Source organism: Sciurus vulgaris, assembly GCF_902686455.1.
Source record: "Sciurus vulgaris genome assembly, chromosome: 11".
Taxonomy (NCBI): Eukaryota; Metazoa; Chordata; class Mammalia; order Rodentia; family Sciuridae; genus Sciurus; species Sciurus vulgaris.
In genome coordinates, this window is record NC_136472.1 from 19992418 (window position 1) to 20012854 (window position 20437).

Sequence of the window (20437 nt, forward strand, 5' to 3'; positions counted from 1 at the left end):
GCTTTAGCTATTCTGGGTTTCTTATTCTTCCAGATGAATTTCATAATTGCTTGCTCTATTTCTGTAAGGTACATCATTGGGATTTTAATTGGAATTGCATTGAATCTATATTGCACTTTTGGTAGTATGGCAATTTTGACAATATTAATTCTTCCTATCCATGAACATGGGAGATCTTTCCGTCTTCTAAGGTTTTCTTTAATTTCTTTATTTTGTGTTCTGTGGTTCTCATTGTAGAGGTCTTTCACCTCTTTTGTGAGATTGATTCCCAAGTTTTTTTTTTTTTTTTTGATGCTATTGTGAATGGGGTAAATTTCCTAATTTCTCCTTCTGAAGATTCATCACTTAGGTATAAAAATGCATTGGATTTATGAGCATTGACCTTGTAACCTGCTACTTTACTGAATTCACTTATGAGATCTTAGAGTTTTCTGCTGGAATATCCAGGTTCCTCTAAATATATAGCCATGTCATCAGCGATCAGGTATAGTTTGAGTTCCTCTTTTCCAATTCGTATCCCTTTAATTTCTTTGGTTTGTCTAATTGCTCTGGCTAGAGTCTCAAGAACAATGTTGAATAGAAGTGGGGAAAGAGGGCATCCCTGCCTTGTTCCAGTTTTTAGGGGGAATGCTTTCAGTTTTTCACCATTTAGAATGATATTGACCATGGGCTTAGTGTAGATGGCCTTCACAATGTTAAGGAATGATCCCACTACCCCAATTTTTTCTAGTGTTTTGAGCATGAAGGGATGCTGTATTTTATCGAATGCTTTTTCTGCATCTATCAAAATAATCATGTGATTCTCAACTTTATGTCTGTTGATATGGTGAATGACATTTATTGATTTCCGGATGTTGAACCAACCTTGCATTCCTGGGATAAAACCCACTTGATTGTGGTGCACTATCTTTTTAATATATTTTTGTATGCAATTTGCTAAAATTTTGTTGAGAATTTTTGTGTCGATGTTCATTAAGGTTATTGGTCTGAAATTTTCTTTCCTCGATGTGTCTTTGTCTGGTTTAGGGATCAGGGTGATATTGGCTTCATAGAATGAGTTTGGGAGGGTTCCCTCCTCTTCTATTTTATGGAATACTTTGAGAAGTATTGGAGTGAGCTCTTCTTTAAAGATTTTGTAGAACTCGGCTGAGAACCCATCTGGTCCCAGACTTTTCTTTGTTGGTAGGCTTTTGATGACCTCTTCTATTTCATTGCTTGAAATTGATTTATTTAAGTTGTGTATGTCCTCCTCATTCAGTTTACGTAATTCATAAGTCTCTAGAAACTTGTTGATGTCTTTGAGGTTTTCTGTTTTGTTGGAGTACAGATTTTCAAAATCTAATTATCTAATTATTCTAATTATGTTTTGTATTTCACTCGTGTCTGTTGTGATATTTCCCCATTCATTCCGAATTTTAGTAATTTGAGTTTTGTCCCTCTTTCTCTTTGTTAGTGTGGCTAAGGGTTTATCAATTTTGTTTACTTTTTCAAATAACCAACTATTTTTTTTGTTAATTTTTCTGATTGTTTCTTTTGTTTCAATATTGTTGATTTCGGCTCTGATTTTAACTATTTCCTGTCTTCTACTACTTTTGGTGTTGGTCTGCTCTTCTTTTTCTAGGGCTTTGAGCTGTAGTGTTAAGTCATTTACTTGTTGATTTCTACTTCTTTTGTTGAATGTGCCCCATAAAAAAATCTTCCTCTAAGTACTGCTTTCATAGTGTCCCAGAGGTTTTGATATGATGTGTCTTTGTTCTCATTTACTTCTATGAATTTTTTAATTTCCCTCCTGAAGTCTTCTGTTATCCATTCGTCCTATTGATACCGCTCTTTACCGGTGACGAGTCCTGCTTCCTCAGGTGTTGAAGTATAATGCCGGAGAAGCACGCTGAGGCAAATGTAGAGTGGAAAATGCAGCTTTATTAAAGAAAAGTAAAAGCAGACATCTCCCAGGTGGAAGAAGGGGACCCAAAGGCAGAATCCATGGGATGAGCAAATCCTGCCCTTTTTATGGGTTTTATTCTCCCATTCTTTCCCCCTTATCTCTTTCCTCCCTGTCTATGGGATTAGGCTTGGTTTTGCAGGTGAGATCTAAAAAGTGAAAAGCGGATGGGGCAGGGGAGGGCCAAAGTGATTCAGGCAGGTAAGGGCCCAGGGGGCATTAATCATCATTTTCTTGCCTGTAGTCTCTGACAAGGTCAGGTAAATTTGGTTATCAGTGGGTTCTGCAGGTCCTTGACATTCCATTCTCCCACAGCAGTCTCCAACTTCCAGAGGCAGATGGTTTTATGGCCTCCATTTCCTAGATCTGACCTGATTCCCTATTTCTACACTAAGTGCCTGTCCCCAATTCTGGCTTCAGTATAATAGTGTATTATTTAATCTCCAAGTATTGGAGAAGTTTCTGTTTTTTATTCTGTCATTTATTTCTAATTTCAGTCCATTATGATCTGAATGAGTACAAAGTAGTATCTCTATCTTCTTGTGTTTGCTAACAGTAGCTTTGTGGCATAAAACGTGGTCTATTTTAGAGAAGGATCCATGTGCTGCTGAGAAGAAAGTGTATTTGTTCTTTGTTGGATGGTATATTCTGTATAAGACAGTAAAGTCTAAATTGTTGATTGTGTTATTCAGATCTATGGTTTCTTTATTCAATTTTTGTTTGGATGATCTATCCAGCTGTGAGAGAGGTGTGTTAAAATCACATACTATTATTGTGTTGTGGTCTATTTGATTTCTGGAATTGATAAGGATTTGTTTGACATACATGGATGAGCCAATGTTCGGAGCATAGATATTTATGATTGTTATGTCTTGCTGATTTATGCTTCCCTTAAGCAGTATGTAATGTCCTTCTTTATCCCTTCTGACTAGTTTTGGCTTGAAGTCCACATTATCTGAAATGAGGATGGATACTCCAGCTTTTTTGCTGTGTCCATGTGCATGGTATGTTTTTTCCCATCCTTTCACCTTTAGTCTATGGGTATCTCTTTCTATGAGATGGGTCTCTTGCAGGCAGCATATTGGTGGATTTTTCTTTTTAATCCAATCTGCCAGTCAATGTCTTTTGATTGATGAGTTCAGGCCATTAACATTCATGGTTATTATTGTGATAAGATTTGTATTCCTAGTCATTGGACTCATTTTTGTTTTTTGACATGATTTGGTTTCTCCTTTATTTGGCTATTCCTTTAGGCTAGTTCCTCCTGTTGCTGATTTACATCGTTGTTTTTCTTCTTTTCTTCATGGAATATTTTGCTGAGAACGTTCTGTAATGCCAGTTTTCTTTTAGTAAATTCCTTTAGCTTTTGTTTATCATGGAAAGATCTTATTTCATCGTCAAATCTGAAAGTAAGTTTTGCTGGGAATAAAATTCTTGGTTGGCATCCATTTTCTTTCAGGGCTTGGTAAATGTTCCACGCACGTCTAGCTTTTAGGGTCTGGACTGAAAAATCTGCTGATATCTGTATTGGTTTCCACCTGAATGTAATCTGATTCTTTTCTCTCATGGCCTTTAAAATTCTGTCTTTATTTTGTCTGTTAGGTATTTTCATAATAATGTGCCTTGGTGTAGGTCAGTTGTAATTTCGCATATTTGAAGTCCTATAAGCCTCTTGTACTTGGTTTTCCATTTCATTCTTCAGATTTGGAAAATTTTCTGATATTATTTCATTGAATAGATTGTTCATTCCTTTGGTTTGTTTCTCTAAGCCTTCCTCAATCCCAATAATTCTTAAATTTGGCCTCTTCATGATATCCCATAATTCTTGTAGATTCTGTTCATGATTTCTTACCATCTTTTCTGTTTGGTCAACCTTGTTTTCAAGATTAAATATTTTGTCTTCAATATCTGAGGTTCTGTCTTCCAGGTGATCTATCATATTGGTTATGCTTTGTATGGAGTTTTTAACTTGGTTTATTGTTTCCTTCATTTCAGGGATTTCTGTTTGTTTGTTTGTTTTTTTTTTTTTCCAGTATCTGTAACTCTTTATTGAAATGTTCTTTTGCTTCCCTTATTTGCTCTTTTAACTGTTGATTGGTGCGTTCATTTAATGCCTGCATTTGTTCTTTCATCTCCTCATTTGCTTCCCTGATTGTTTTGATTAGGTACATTCTGAACTCCCTTTTGGACATTTCTTCTGCTGTGCTGTCATTGGGTTTTATTGATATAGTATCTAGGTTTGTTTCGGACATTTTCTTCCCTTGTTTTCTCATATTGGTCAGATGTCAGTGGGACTCTGTGATATTGTAGATTTCCTCTATTGGCTTATAGTGTCCCTGTAGATTTCCAGTGTATCACCTACCAGCCTTCAATAGCCTGAAGTCTTGGATTAACTTGATAATGTAGTGCTTCCAAAGAACGCTGCCCCTAGCCCGCTACTGGTTCCAGGGAGAGAGACCTGGAGAGGTCTCTTGCTGCCCAGTCCTGGTCCCAGAGGCTGGTTGTAGGTTGGAGGTCTCCACTGGCTTGGGGACTTGTAGCTGGCTCTGTGTAGACAGGCTCTCACTGGGCAGTTTGCCCCAAGAAGCTAGCCTAGAGAGGTGCTTCCCGCCGGAGGGGGCTGGGCTGCTTGGGGAATTCCCTGGCACCCTGTGCTGGTCACTGAAGCAAACTGCGGGTGGGCCGGAGCTGGCAGTGGGGCAGGCCAGAGCTGGCCGGGGCAGGTCGGAGCTGGCCACACTGCTTCTGTGCAGAAAGGCTCTCACTGGGGGGCCTGCTCCACGAGGCTGGAGATTCTGTCCCTGTGGGAGTAGCTCACCACCAGAGTGCACAGAGCTGCCTGGGTGAGACTCTATCTGCCCTGTCCTGCTCTAATAAGCCACTTGAATCTGGGCCTGCTGCCCAACTGAGCTTCTCTGGGTGGGGGAGACTCACCCCGTGGTTCTATTTTAGTTCGAGTCTCTCAATGCCTCCCCTTCTTGAATCCTGGGTTCTGGAGCAAGTGGAGATGCACTCATCCTCTAGTCCGCCATCTGGGATCGCCCCATGGAAAAAGCCTGCAGCTGGAGGGGGACAAGGCTGCCTGGAGAGGTCTCTGGCTGCCCAGCCCTGGTCCCAGAAGCTGCTTGCATGTCAGAGGTCTCAGCTGGCTTGGGGTCTTGTGGCTGTCTCTGTGTCGAGAGGCTCTCACTCCTGATGTCATTTTAGAATGCCAGAGATTTCTCATGGCATTTTTCACCTCTGCATTTCTCAGTGTGTGGGTCAGTGGGTTGAGGAAGGGTGTTCCAATAGTATAAAATACTGTCACCATCTTGTCCATGGGGAATGTGATTGGGGGGCATGTATATATGAATATACAGGGGCCAAAGAACAAGCCCACTACAATGATGTGAGATGTGCAAGTGGATAGGGCTTTTTTCCTCCCTTCTGCACTGTGATTTCTCAGTGAATGCAGGATGACAATGTATGAGATTGTTAAAATTGTTAAACTGACTAAACAAATTGCCCCACTGTTAGTCACCAACAAAAGATTCAGCAAATAAGTGTCTGTGCAGGCAATTTTAAACAAGGGCTGCAGATCACAGCAGTAATGATCAATCAAATTGGGTCCACAGAAGGGCAATCTCAAGGCCAGGATAACCTGAGCAGTGGAATGCATAAAAGACCCTATCCAGGCAAGAATAATCAAGATGAGACAGACCTGCCTCCTCATGATCCTTGGTAATGCAAAGGCTTACAAATGGCCACATAGCGATCAACAGCCATGAGGATGAGGACAAAGATCTCCATGCATCCAAATAAGTGCAATGCAAAGATCTGTGTCATGCACTCACTGTAGGATATGAGTTTCTTTTCAGAGAGAGCATCCACAATTAACTTAGAGGCTGTGGATGTTGAATAACAGGAATCAGCAAAGGACAGATAAAATAAGAAGTAGTACATGGGACTTCCAAGTGTCCTGTTGGATTCGATGGTCACAATAACAAGTGTATTCCCCACTACAGTTCCCACATAGAAATTTAAGAAGATTAAAAACACCATTTTCTGACTCAGAGAATCCTGTGTTAATCCTAGCAATATGAACTCAGTCACATTACTGTTTTCCCACATGGTTTCAGTTGATATGGGGACATCACAGGTTGGAAACAATCTGCAAAGAAGAAATGAAAAAAAAAATGTGAAATGAATACTAAATTTTGAAGTTGAATACATATTCTCAGTCATAAAATTGCAACTTTAAAATGGATGCTATTAATGATAACTCTCAATAGGTTCCAGTCACATTTTTATTCTTTTTACTGGATTATATGGAATTCCTAACAACTATTTCACTCATTTCCCATATTGGATATGATAATAATTAAATAAGACATAGAAAATGTAATAAAAAAGCAAATGCTTCATCAAGCAAATTAAATATTGCTTTCGTGGATTTGGTATGAGTAGACAACTTTCCAAAGTGAATGAGGTTCATTAGTCTTCAGCATGAAGCTATCAATGGCAGGGTCATGCTTTGCAAATCTAAAATACACTTAAGCTAGATTTACCTCAAAGGACTTTTACATTATTTGAACCTGGTAGTCTCATAAAATGTAGCTATAGAATAAGCATGTTGAACATTAGAATAATTATTGTTTAAACATTTGAGATAGCCTCTCTTGGAGTCCAAGCATTCAAACACACACACACACATGCACACACACACACAATGAGAAGGATAGAGAAAGAGAAACAGGGAGAAACAGAGAGAGGTAATGAAGGTACCTTGAATCTGTTAATGCAATTTAATATATTTATTTAATAAATATTCTGAACATTTAATAAATGGCATTCTAAACATTTTAAATTGCCTTCCTGAAAAGAGAGAAGAGAAGAGAAGGGAAGAAAAGGGAAAATAATTAAAACAATAAACAAAATTTTATGAATGAATAAGACAGTTGCTCTGGTCCATCAAGACTTAGTTTAATATTTTGCTTTAATTAAAGCAATCTCTTTTTACTTTACCTCTTAAAATACCCTAATGTTTCTCATGTCCAAATCCAGCATCTATCATTAAACTATATATTTTTATAATATTGTTATCCAAACTTAAATTATTCTTTTTACATCTTTATATTTCAGAATATTTGAATAGATTTTCTTCAGACCCCAGGAGACACATTATAATACAGGAAAAAGAGAAAATACACCAATCAGAATATTTTCCAAATTTCATGCTCATGACTAAGTAATAATAATTTTTGCAAATGTTAGCAGGAAATGCTCCAAGTCATAGCTGAAACTTTCAATGAAATTATAATTGATATTATCAGATGTTCCATTTCCTGACTTCAAGGAAGAAAAGGTAGAAATAAAATGGCAATTCATTTATTTTGACTATACCAATATGGGATAAATTTTTCTATGAACCTTGTCACATATGTTCTCCAAATAATACCAATGTCAAAAGCAAAATTAACTCCGAGTGGATTATATAAATTAAAAAATCTCTTGCCAGAAGAAAGCATATTTGCTTCAACTTTAAATGGATTCCACAGGTCAACTTTTAAAAAAAAAAGGCAGAACAAATACAGAATTGGCAAAGTACCAGTTTTAGAGGACACCCTTTCCCTTATTAGGATGAATCATAAGAAAGTTTGATTTTTATTCACAAGTACATTGAAATTTAAAGTTCAAATAGATATATCTTCAGTCGTCAAACTAAAACAGTGATTTTTTTTAAATGTCTTTTTAATAAACAGTAATGTCAAAGGTCTGTCAAACAGTGAACCCTAAATATTCTTGGTAGGGATTTAAGTAGGAACAATCTCTTAGGCAATAATTTTCAATACTTACAAATAATATTATTTATAATAAATATTTAAAATATACACAGCCACTCATGGTCACAAAGAGATTCTTAATAGCCATTTCTATGGCAGTGAGATAGGTAATAATTTAGTGCCCATATGTCTCAGTGAGATTAAATAAATCATGAATGATGCTTTTATGCAGATGTTAAAATATCATATACACACATGGGTCTTTAAAAATATTCTAAATTAAAATTTAAGAAATCTGGAGCCATACTGGAGAAGGGAAAAGAAAGAAAAAAAAAGAAACTACATAAAAACTATATTTACATAACATAATCTTCTGCTGTGAACACAATGTTACCCTCCAAAGCACACATAACTGATTTCTTTTTCTTTTTTATGGTTACATCAATAGTTTATTTTATGATTACATTACAATATCTCATTGGAAATGCATATTGGGAACAGGGTATGTGTTGTAATATTTAAAACTTGGAGACTCTTCATATATTGTCTTTGCCTGTGATATAAAATAGGAATAAATTCTTAGTGAATTTGCCTTATAAGGAAGATATAGTAATAATATATACCAAACTATATGTATATCCTATTAGAAGGGTACCCAAAACAGCAAAGTGTTCACAGTCTCTGAGTTGAAGAGAAGGTTGGCAGAAGATCTAATTTTAAAAAGTACTCACTATTGTAAAATTTGAAAATGTGTTATACTCTTTGCTGTGAAGGCTTTATAGTTACACATAGTAATTGGGTTTATCACAACATACTCATACACACATGAAAATCAATTTCAGTTCACAATCCCCCCTTTTCCCTACCTCTTGTCCTTCATGAATTCTCTCCCCTCTCTGGTTCTCTTTTCTCTACTCTGATTTCTTTTTGATCATCTATTAACTTATATTTGATTGGTTCTTTATATTCTCCTATTGTTTCACCCCCTCCTTTCCTTTATTTTCCTCTGGGCTTCTGCATATAAGAGAAAACACTTGACCTTTGAGTCTGAGTTTGGTTAATTGCACTTAACATGTTATTCTCTACTTTTGTGTGAAAATGTGTTATATTCTTGATGCATGAAAAATAAAGCTCTTACCTTCAGAAAAGGTCTATTCACACTGGCATAAAATTTAGCCTTAACAATTGTGTTCTGGTGTAGGCAGGAGGCACCGTGGTATTCCCAGGGCAACATTATGATCCAGATACTTGATGGAGATGACGAGTCAGTTGCAGGGGTATCTTAGAGATCAGGTGTTCTTTAATCACATTACGCACTACCACATTGCCATTACCTACAGGTTCGCTTGCCTTCCTGAGATTTTCCACATGCACTCAAACAGAAATAAATATCAAATAAATACACACATGTAAATTTCATAGGTACATAAGAAAGATGTACATTACAATGAAACAACATAAGAAAGGGGGCTTTATATGTTCATATTTCTTATAGATATAATGCAATGGTGTTCCATGAAAACATCATCACCACTGTGAACCATGAAGTATTTTCCTGAAATGCAGCAATATCTGTTTTCATTTGCTTCTCATTTCCCTCTCCCAGTATTCCTTACCCACAGAGTAGTGCCCATATCCACCAACAACTGCGGAGCATGCTTATTTTCATATTCTTCCCTTATATTGTAGTGCTCTCAGAGGAGTCTCTAACAATTCTGTCTTCCACAAGTGCCTCCTTTGCATCAGACACTGGCTGTGGCCTTCTTTTGTGCCATCCTGGGATGAGTCTTTATACACAAATGATGCTGAACACAGGAGTCTGTGGGAAGACTTATCTAAAGTGTCCCTACCCTCCCAATTAGGAAACACAAACAAGATGTGATAATGAATCAACCTTTAATTTGTCTTAAGTTGTGGTAGAGAGAGGTGGCCTATTTAATTTAAAGGTACTAAAGTGCCATTATTTAATAGAATAAGAAACAATAATTGTTTAGAGTCCTGGGATTGTTATTAATACCAATCCCCAATAGAAATCTCAAGGTTTCTTGAGATTGAGCATTATGAAGTGTCAGAAAGTAAGGAATTATAAAATGAACATATATTAATGAGCATCTATGACAGGGAAATTGGAGTCAACAGATAGAACCCATCACAGCCAAAGCTATAAATAATTTGGACATCAAAATAAATAACATAATGTTGAAATATAGCTTAAGGGATAAAGTAAATATCCATGAGTGCCTAAATATGTAAAATATTGAGTAACTAAATAAAGAAGCATAAAACATCTCCCATGAAAATAATTCCAAATACTCCAAAGAGCCAAGTACTATACACACATGATTCATTTTATTGGTTAGAATGACCTTTGTGGTCAGCATTATTTTGCACATTTAACAGTTAATGAAATGATGTCAGTGACTAATGTTTACTGTTCTAAAAACAATAATAATATTATCTATTTTTTTCTGAATATTTCAAGTGTTTTAAGATAGTTTGCAGATTCTTGTTACAGATTCTCTTACTTGGGGTGCATTTTCTGACACTTCACACACTTATATTATCATCTATAAACTGAGAGTAACAATACCACCTCATCATCTGGAAAGAGAATTGATTGTTATGTGAATATATACACCACAGTTCTGGAGATACCTAAAGGAAATTTCATCAACTTTTATAAATGTGCATGCATTCAGCAGAGAAGCAGACCTGACAGTTTGAAAAATGACACAAAGAAACTTTTGACCCTACAACAAGCTGAGGAGAAATGCTTTCAAGATTAATTTTAAACAAGCCAGAGAGACTTGTATTATACACTGGATTTGACACCAGAAAAAGTCCCACTTGCCTGTGCTTGGACTAACAAGTGATAATTTTTGAACATTAATAATCATATTTAGGTCATTTCTATATGAGAGTTGCATTAATATTGTTTCCATCTTCAAGATAAATTTAGGTTCTTCATTGATATGTGTCTTCACTAAATAAGTTCCTAGTACTAGACAGTTGGGTTTTAGAAAGTGCTTCATCTCTATGAGTCTCAAATCGTTCAATGTTAAATTAGACTAATAATGTATTATGAATGTGTTTTGAAAATTTGGGATAAGGATGAGATTTTCTATGACTGTATTTTACAAATATAGAAAAGTAATGTTAACCATATATGAAAAATAACAATATTTAATAAGCATCACAAGTGTTGAAAACCTACCTTTGCAGTTCTAAATGATTTTTGTGGCATTTCGGTGTGTTCAGGCAAAAATCCATCTTCAAATGAGTTCCTCTTGCAATAAGTATATTTTGATGTCAAAGATAAAATGGAATTGAGAAAAAATGCTCAGATAATACGATACCAAATCAACCACTTTTAAGGATGTGTCTTTATGACTTTAAAACTTTTAGTCTCACATAAGCCTAATGTGACTTCACAGAAATTCTGAGGTTTGAATTCAAAATGGATTCACTTGATTCACCATGTAGAAATGATCCTCATTACCTGGTTCTGGTCCATCAGGGCAGGATGTAGGAAGTGCAGAGGAAAAGCATTTCAGTGGATTTCTGCACACATGAGGAGTCTTGCTCTGGAAACATCGACTACAACAAGGAATATTTTCATCTCACACTATCAGAATATTGAAAGTGTTCCCATAAAATCTCAGGTATCTTGCTTATAGCTGTGCATCCTCTCCCAGGAATTAGTTATCCCTTGTTGGAAAGGCTTTGATTTAGAAGTGGATGTTTTGGTATTATGTTTGAGAATCACCCACGCTTAAATATAGATCTTATTCCCTGCACTTAGAACATAAACAGATGGGAGTTGCCTTTCCCTGTCTGAACATGGGTTGCTAGCTAAATGCCATGTAAACAGCATGGCAGCCTAAGTTCAGCCTGGGGACCAGTGGTGCAGGCTCCCTGATGATGCCTGTCACAGAGGGACTTCTTTCTTCTTACCATTTTTAAACCTTTCTGAAAACTCATCTTGATTGCTTGAGAGCTGAAGCAGTGAAGACATAGCTTTAATGAGAGGCATTTTAAGTAGATAACTCCAAAACTGCTTTTCCTAATTTTCATAGTGTTTTGGAAGAAGACAGAACCCCAGAAGGCTCTAAGCTAGTCATGGTCTGGTCAGTGTGGAATAATAAGCAGCATGACAAATTTGGAAAGATACTTGAAACACAGAAAGAGAGTTTCGATCTCTCCATATTCTGTCACTTGGCATTGTTTATTATTTTCCATTCTGTCATTCTGTGAAGTACAAAAGTATAAATTGTCTTGGCTTTAAATTAAAATTTCCAGATGACTAACTCAGGAATTTCTTTCATATTCTTATTTTTCATTAATGATAATATTTTGTGAAAATTCTATTTATATATTTGCATAATTTTAAAGTATTTGTTCTTAATTTCTTCCTATTTAGTTGAGAGTACTCTGCAATATCACAGATACAGGTCTTTGTCATGTATATAATGTTTAAACACATATACACACAATTTACTAAAAGACTGAGAATCCCGTTATCATTTCTCAAATAACCCGTGTTTGAGGTGTAATTAACATGCAGAAAAATATACATATTAAAATAAAAAACTTGCTGTTCGAAGATGGCTATAAATATATGAACCTGTCCCCACAATCTAAATCATAAAATCATCTAATCACCTATTTTATTATCTTCAGAAGGGTCCCTCACCTCCTGTTTATTAATATTGCTCTGATAATAAAACCCAACATATGATCTATTATCCTAGCAAAATTTTAAGTATGGAAGAAAGTACAGATAAGCGTACACACTAATATGTATAGACCTCTAGAACTTATTCATGTTGTGCAGCTAAAGTTTTGTATTATTTGAGTTTTTTATTTTGTTTATTGTTTCCTCTATTTCAAGGATTTCTGTTTTTTTTTTTTTCAGAATCTCTATCTCTTCATTGAAATAATCTTTTGTTTACTGCAGTTGCTCTTTCGATTGTTTATTTCATTGCCTGCATTTGCTCTCTGATCTCATCCTTTGCTTCACAAATCATTTTAATTATGAATATTCTGAGCTCCTTTTCTGACACTTTTTCTACCATGCTGTCATTGGATTCTCTTGGTATAGAATCTTGGCTTGTTTGGAACACTTTCTTCCCTTGTTTTTACATGTTGTTCCCATATCTTCCCCTCTAGCAGTGTGTGCATGGGGTATTGCAGTTTCCCCCTATAGGCATATAGTAGCCCTGCAGGTTTCCAAAACCTCTTCTTTAAGAGGGAGAGCAATATTAGCAGCACCCAATACAGACAATATGTAGCCCTAAACTGAATAGCCCCTATGAAGATGTTAACAATATTGTCATAATAAACAGAGAGGATAAGTTCAATTATTATTGACAGTATAACCAGTATATTTGCAAATGAGGTCTACAGTTTCTAATGGAGACAAAGAGGATGGGGAGGGGTGTAGTATGTAACAGTTAATGTGATAAGTAAAGAGTGTATAGAAGTAATAGATCATAGGAAGAGTGAGAGTGGGATCCAAAGAAGTCGGTCATTAGCATGGGAAAAGTGAGAAAGATACTCTGAGGAACCAGGTAAACAAAAGGAAAATAGAGTGAGAAAAATAAAGAAATAAAAACTTAAAAATTTTCAAAATGGAGAAAAACATAATATACACTATAACAGTCATATACTATTCAAACCTCCCAGCCTTCAGTAGCCTGATGCATGAGAGGTGTCTGACAACAAGCTTGCAGTCTCCAGTAGGTGTCTCAAGATGGGATTGGCCACACCTAAAGATGTCAGCTTTTGTTTCAAGGATAATCCAAGAATACTACACTGGCTTCCAAACATTTTAGCAAATGAGGAGCTGTAGTGCAGGGTGTGGGTGCTGAGTACATGTGGGTTGGGGTTGGTCAGGCCAGGGGTCCTGCAGTTCCTGGCTGTCTTCCCAAAATGGCAGCAACCACGTGTAACCAAACTTGCAGGTAGTGTTACAGTGAACTTCCAGGCAACAGGGGGCAGCTTCCAATCCACTGGCAGTCTGTGAGAGGTCTGCAGGCTACTGGGGATGATCATCAGGGAGAATTCAGTGATTGGTAGGTGCAAGGCAGGTGATGGGCGGACAACAGGTAGACAAATGGGCAAATGGAGGATGAGAGGCAGCAGTCAGTGAGCAATCTGCACTCAAAAATTAGTTGATATGCTGGCAGATTGCAGGTGATCAGAGGTGGATAAAAGGGGAAAACAGCAAGGGATACATAAGTAGCAAAGACTGCCTCAGAGAGAAACATGTTTTCCTCTGTTTGAAACCAAAGTTATGGAGCAACAAGGAAGGCAGCCTCCCTCTATTCCACCATCTTGGATCTCCTCAAGAAGATTTAAATTATGGCATTTGCCAGTCAACATATGGAAATAGAGAATATTATGCTACGGGAGACAAATAAGAAAATCCAGAGTCAAATGCTTTCTTTCTTGTGTGGCACCATTTCCAGGAGCAGTCCTAGGGATCTTCAGTACCTACACAGCAGAGCAACACAGAAGTCTGAAGTATGACAGTGAAGCCCAGAACACAATGGCAAAAGTGGCCTGTATTATTTGATTAACAACTTCTTTTTCCCCTTCCCTCAGCTCATGACCACTGATATTACACTCTCTGAGTCTGACAGACTATTATAGATTTATTCTATAAATGTCAAGTAATATTTTTCCTTTATTTTCAGATAATCCAATTGTAAGTGGAATGTTAGTGGTATAGATGGGTACCGAAGATGAATTTCAATATAAGACCTTAGGAACTTTGAACAGATTCTTGGCATCCTTCATTGGTAGCTGTTACACTTTTCAGATACAATTCTTTTACTGCCAGACCTTCTTTTCTTCTAAACATATTATCTTCTGCATTCATTTATTTTTTGTGTAAATAGAAGAATTTTATTCTTTTTTTAAGTCTGAATAGTATTCCATTATAAACAAATGTTGGATATTCTTTATGCAATGATCTTCCATATCTTGGCTAGTATGAACAACACATAATGGTCTCAAGTGCATATATGACTTTGAGATCCTGATTTTAATTCATTTGACTACATACCCAGAAATAGCATATCTAGATTATGTATAGCTTAATTTTTTTTTTTTTTTTTGGAATAGTGTAGAGGAGTGACCTCATTGTTTTCCCTAGAGACAGAGCCAATATTGTATTTACACTAACAATGACAATATTTTCCTTTTCACAATTTTATTGCCTCTATTTGTTTTGTTGATTTTTGGTCTATTTTTATAATATACTTCCTATAAGACTGAGTTGCTAGTTTGTTTTGATTTGGATTTTCACTTTTCCTTATGATTATTGAATTACTGACTTGGATTTCTCTTTATTTAGCTGTTGACCATTGTAATTATTCAAATAAATGTTGATTCAAGGTTTTGCCCATTTGATTTTTATTTATTTAATATTATTTTATGTTGAACTGATAAATATTATACAAATTATATTATATACTACTGGGTGTACTCTGTTATATTTCCAAACATATTTCATAATGTATAATGTTTATACCAGGTATTTAACTTGATATAAATACCCAAGGATGGGATTCCAACCTATTTCTCTTTCTTCTTTACTTCCTAGCCATGATCTAAGCAATTGTTTCTATACTATATGCATTTCCTATGAGGTACTGCCTCATACAGGGACAAAGTAATGCAGTCAACTAAAAATGGACTGGAAACTCCAAAACTCTGAGCCAAAACTTAACTTTCCTCTATATACATTGATTATATCAGGTATTATAATATAGAGATGGAAAGGAGAACGTGGCCAAGAATTGTATCTGAAAAGTGTAACAGCTACCAATGAAGGATACCAAGAATCTGTTCAAAGTTCCTAAGGTCTTATATTGAAATTCATCTTTAGGACCCATGTATACCACTAACATTTCACTTACAATTGGATTATCTGAATAATAATGTTTATGTGGCAGAAATTTGCTATTTATTATAGAGTCCTCTCTTCTTCTGGGCCCCACTCAAAACTAGAATTTTTTTTTTTGAGTGGGAGAGTCACTGTGTAATTAGGTTGATGTAATCCATCCCAATGAGAAATAGGTTGTCTCTAAAATCTAAAGTGATCCACTAGGAATTGTACCTCTTTCCATGTATGAGGGGCAGATGCCTCAACTTATCATTATGCCTCACTTTAGAAGGAATTTCTGGACATAACTCACACCACTGAATTCCTAGATATTTAACACAGGTAGGTGGTTCATGAATTTTAGTCAGATTTATTTCTCTCTCACACTCAAATGTGTGAACAATAAGTTTAGAGTAGTTGCTTCTTCTTATGTAACAGATAGAATCATCATCAAATCATCTATCTGACAGGCCAGAATGATATGTTGAGGAAGAACAAGTCAACAAGATACCTGTGAACTAAGTTATGATGTTATTCTGGAGCATGAACGTACCCCTGAAGTAGGCATTGCTCACCCTTTTAGCTGAAACCAAACTGTTCTGGTGATCCTTTATGGAAAGGTAAGGAAAAGACTTTTCCAGATCACCAGCTACATACCATGTACCAGGGGAATGTGTTAATATGTTGAAGCAACCAAGTTGCATCTGGTATAGCAGCTATAATTAGAGCTTCCACCTTATTAAGCTTATGGCAATGAACTAACATTTTCTCATAACCATCTGTTGTTTGCACAGGCCAAAGAGTTGAGTTGAATTAATTTGTGGTAATAATCACTACTGGTGCATCTTTCAAGATTTGATGATACAGCAACCTCTGAAATTCTTCCAGGAATCCAATTTATATGTGTAATGCAATAGTGTATTTATTATCCTAATACAGTCCTTCTTTTGGTGGACTATTTTCCTAGATAGAGGAAGTTCTACTAGTTTCTATTTTGCCATTCCCACCATAATATTCTTTACTTCTTAGTTTATGATGTCAGTGTGGAGATTCTACCAGTACTAAGTCCATTCAATTTTGTATTTCAAGATTGGGGAAATAGCCACCAAATGAGTTTGAATAGCCAATTGCTCCAAGAAAAGAAATAACCTGAGTTATTACTTCCATTAATCACCTGAACTCCATGAGATCTTCTGACTGCTAGACCAGGTATATATGTTAATTTGTTCAAGCAATGAAAACATGTCTAGTACACAGCTATAATTGGAGCCTCTATCTGATTAAGCTTGTGGTAATTGACTTCAATTTACCTATACCAACCTAACTTTTGCACAGGCAAACCACAGTGATGTTTTGGGTGTCCATGAATTGGTTTTTAACCAGAGTAAAGTTGTCCAGCAATGTCTAAACTATTGCACTGCTCAGTTGCTGTGGATAAGGTTTTAGGTCCTCTTGGAGAAGACTGGGAGAAAAATTTAAACATAAATTTTTGGCAGCATATTATGGTCCTACCTCAAGTAGATCCACTTCACTCAACTCAGGGGTTCTGAATCTATAGACTGGTTCAAGTCTGGAGGTTGATTTATGGATTATGACTTTTTGTTCCTGTGATTCAATTTTGGCTTTCATTTACTTATGACAGAATTTTTCTCCTTAAACAAAGTAAGAATAGATTACATTTTTTATATATCTCACTTCTGGCAATATTATAAACAACTAGTTCTGCCTAAGTCACATTATTCTGATTTCTGCTTTAACTCTGTTTTACATAATGGTAATCACATCCCCAGTACCTTTGAAAGTTGAGTACTGCCACTTAGTCACTGCAAACCTTTGATATAATTACTCACTTTGTACTTAAGTTTTTCAGTTCAGGGTCTATAGTTCCCACCATAGAATCTCACCAACAGGGAAAAACATTTACAGAACTATTTAAGGATAATAGCTTTCCTTTCACAAATTTGTTTCCCATAGTTGTGATGCAAAATATGGTTTTTGACTGTTCCAGGGTGGGTGAGTAGATCTTAAATGGTAAATTGAGCTACATTCCAATTGCCCTAAGTTTTTGAGTCCCTTCCTCATATTAAGATACAGAATGTCTAAGGATTTCTGTTTCACTCACTGTGGAAAATTTCCTTTTGGTCTTCTGGTAGCTAATAGCCAAAATGAATCCTTCCTAACACTATCAAGTGCAACAGTAAAACAATAAACTTAGATTACTGTGCCTGTAACAATAAATTTGGCCTGATCCAAGTGTACGTTTGTTCTAATATTATCACACACTCTCAATATGTATTATGTCATGTGTCCCTGTGTTCCTGTATGATGAAATCATGTAAGTCTCTGGAGTGTATGCACCTATTCGTGGGTCACACTTTATATCTCTTTTAGGGTCCTGCTGGGACTTGAATCTAGATATAAGTCTAGAAGTAAAGAAGGGAGATGGGAGACAATATTGTCTTGCAGAGCAACTTGGCCTTTATAATTTCCTCAGGCCATGTAGGATATTCCTTTGAGGGGGTGTGGGGAGAAAATACCAACTGGTAGTAAGAAGGCACTCTACTTGACATGGAGAAGCCTCTTTGACTTGTACAGTCACATAGTTCTCTGTTCCATCTTCTCAGTTCCCTCATCCATCTAGTATGGAAGTCAGAACCTGGATCTCACCCATAAATACTGTTTCTTATCTTTCTAACATATCAATTCTCTTGTGAATTACCAGCAAATATTTGGGAATTGCCTCTCTCTTTCCATAACAGTGTTCAGTCTATAGATGCAGAACATGACATGAGAATTTCTATTGAAGGTGTCATTTGGAAGCAGGGGTAGGGAAGCTGATAAGATCAGGGGAAGTCTGGTGTAATTCTGGGACCATGATAACTCTAGAGTGTGCATTGTACTATGGTTTCACATGGAGACAGGGGACCCATGCTTTCTGTAGACCTGTGGTAGTGTTTTATTGTCCACTTCAGGGCCCTGCAGTGTGGGTCACAAGCACTGGCAGAATCTTGCATTTTCTTTAGTGTAATTGTCCAGAGAGTGTCAGGGATGTCAACTGTTGGCAGCCCAGACTCACAGTAGCTGGTTCACGGGCTCAGTAGTTGGTTCACAGGCACCCTAGTCTGATGGAGGGGTTCTGAGCTGGATTTAACAGTTTATCATAATCCATGCCAGAGGACCAGAGTCTAAACATCCACCCTTTCACACTCAGATCTATACAATGGTCTCCTGTTCTCCTGCTGATCTTGCCCTCTTCATTACATTCTTCTTACTGTAATCTGAGGTAGTTAGATAAAACTCAAATCTAACTGCATCACTCACTAACTTAAAAATACTTCTGATGTTTTCCTCATGGTCCTTACCATTAAGCTGTATCAAGATTATGAGACCCTTGCAGATCTTGTCTGTTTCTGTCTCCTGTGTATGAAGAGTTACAAGAGCTACCTTTATAGTAGCTTTGCCTGCACTTGGTGGCTGGCACTAGTGGGCTTTCAATAAAGAGATAAATAAACCCAGGCTTGTTAAATCGATTACTTTTTCCATACAGTTTTTTTTTTTTTTTTAACTGTTTTCTATCCCCTGTTCTAGGGATGCTTTTGAACAAACTCCTGCTTGTTCCCTCTGCTGATACCATACCATGGGTGCCATTTTTCATGTCTTTTATTCCAAGAATCCTTTATTGATCCAACACCAGATTTTAGGGATCCCTTCTGTATATTTTCATAGCATCTTATTCATCTTAACATTTATAATACTCAGCATTAATTTTATACTTCTTTCCAGGAGCCTCTAAATGAATTTTAAATTCTATAAAGGAAGAAGTAAATCATCATTTTAACCGCATCAGATCCCCTCCTTCAATATGCATATACATTAGACCCAAAATTATGTGCTTATTAATTAGGTAAGGAAGATTTGAATGAAACATATTGAATCTTAAAGTCCCTCTGTGTGTAGACAAACCTTCATATTTAAAAAAAAAAGTTTTAAATAATGAAATATGATCACAAAGTAACAGAAAAAACATAAATAGCTCATATTCATAGGGTAATAAAATCTTCTTGAAGTACTATCAATGTAAAGTTTATTTTCATATGCTGAGCAACAAAGTTCCAAGATTTTCTCATTCCTCAGTTTATGAAATAATAAAAACAAAATATGGTACTTCTTTGAATTCTGTCTAGGATTTTCCACTGAGTCAAAATGAGACAAAGGTAGAAACTATTTTTCTAGTCTCTATTACTCTTTTCTTACTGGAAGTTTTATTCAATTTATATGTTACTTTATACATTTATTCATTTCTTCAGTATCCATCAGTTGCAAGACTTTGAGCTACTTATGGAAAGTATTGGCAGCCACCAGACAAGTACTTTATGGATTATAGCTGCACCTTTCATGAAAAGGAGTTCCTCCTTGACATTCAACTGTTTTGTTTCTGTATTTATTCATTATTGTTTCTGATGGGTTATCAGCCTACAGTGACATGAGGAATATCCTAGTTCTAATGACTAAAAAAAAATGTTGAATCTTTCCTATGTCCAATAGGGTAATAAATGTCCACTTGTTCTTTGCCCAAAAGTAATTAGATACCATAATTTTATTGAAAACAAAAAAACCATACATTCTGATACATTAAATTATGAGGGATATGAATGAAAATGATTTAATTTTGGTTATAGATAATCAATAGGAATTAAAATACACAAAGCACAATCTTTTCTAAAAAAATGCTCCCTAGTATCATTATTGGAACTTCTCCTCATTATTATGTGATAGTATATCATAGTAGTTAAGAGAATGATCTGATAATCAGTGATATTGTGGTTACTGGATCATCAGTAT

General features: G+C 36.1%; 1 protein-coding gene across 1 annotated transcript in view; it reads right to left on the bottom strand.

Moving 5' to 3' along the window:
* Nucleotides 1-20437, bottom strand: part of LOC306639724 (uncharacterized protein) — a gene marked incomplete at both ends in the record, with an annotated part of 34124 nt that overhangs the window by 12437 nt on the left and 1250 nt on the right. Inside the window, 1 exon segment of the mRNA XM_079103492.1 lies at nucleotides 5680-5826. Within this exon segment, the coding sequence (XP_078959618.1) occupies nucleotides 5680-5826 (147 nt within the window).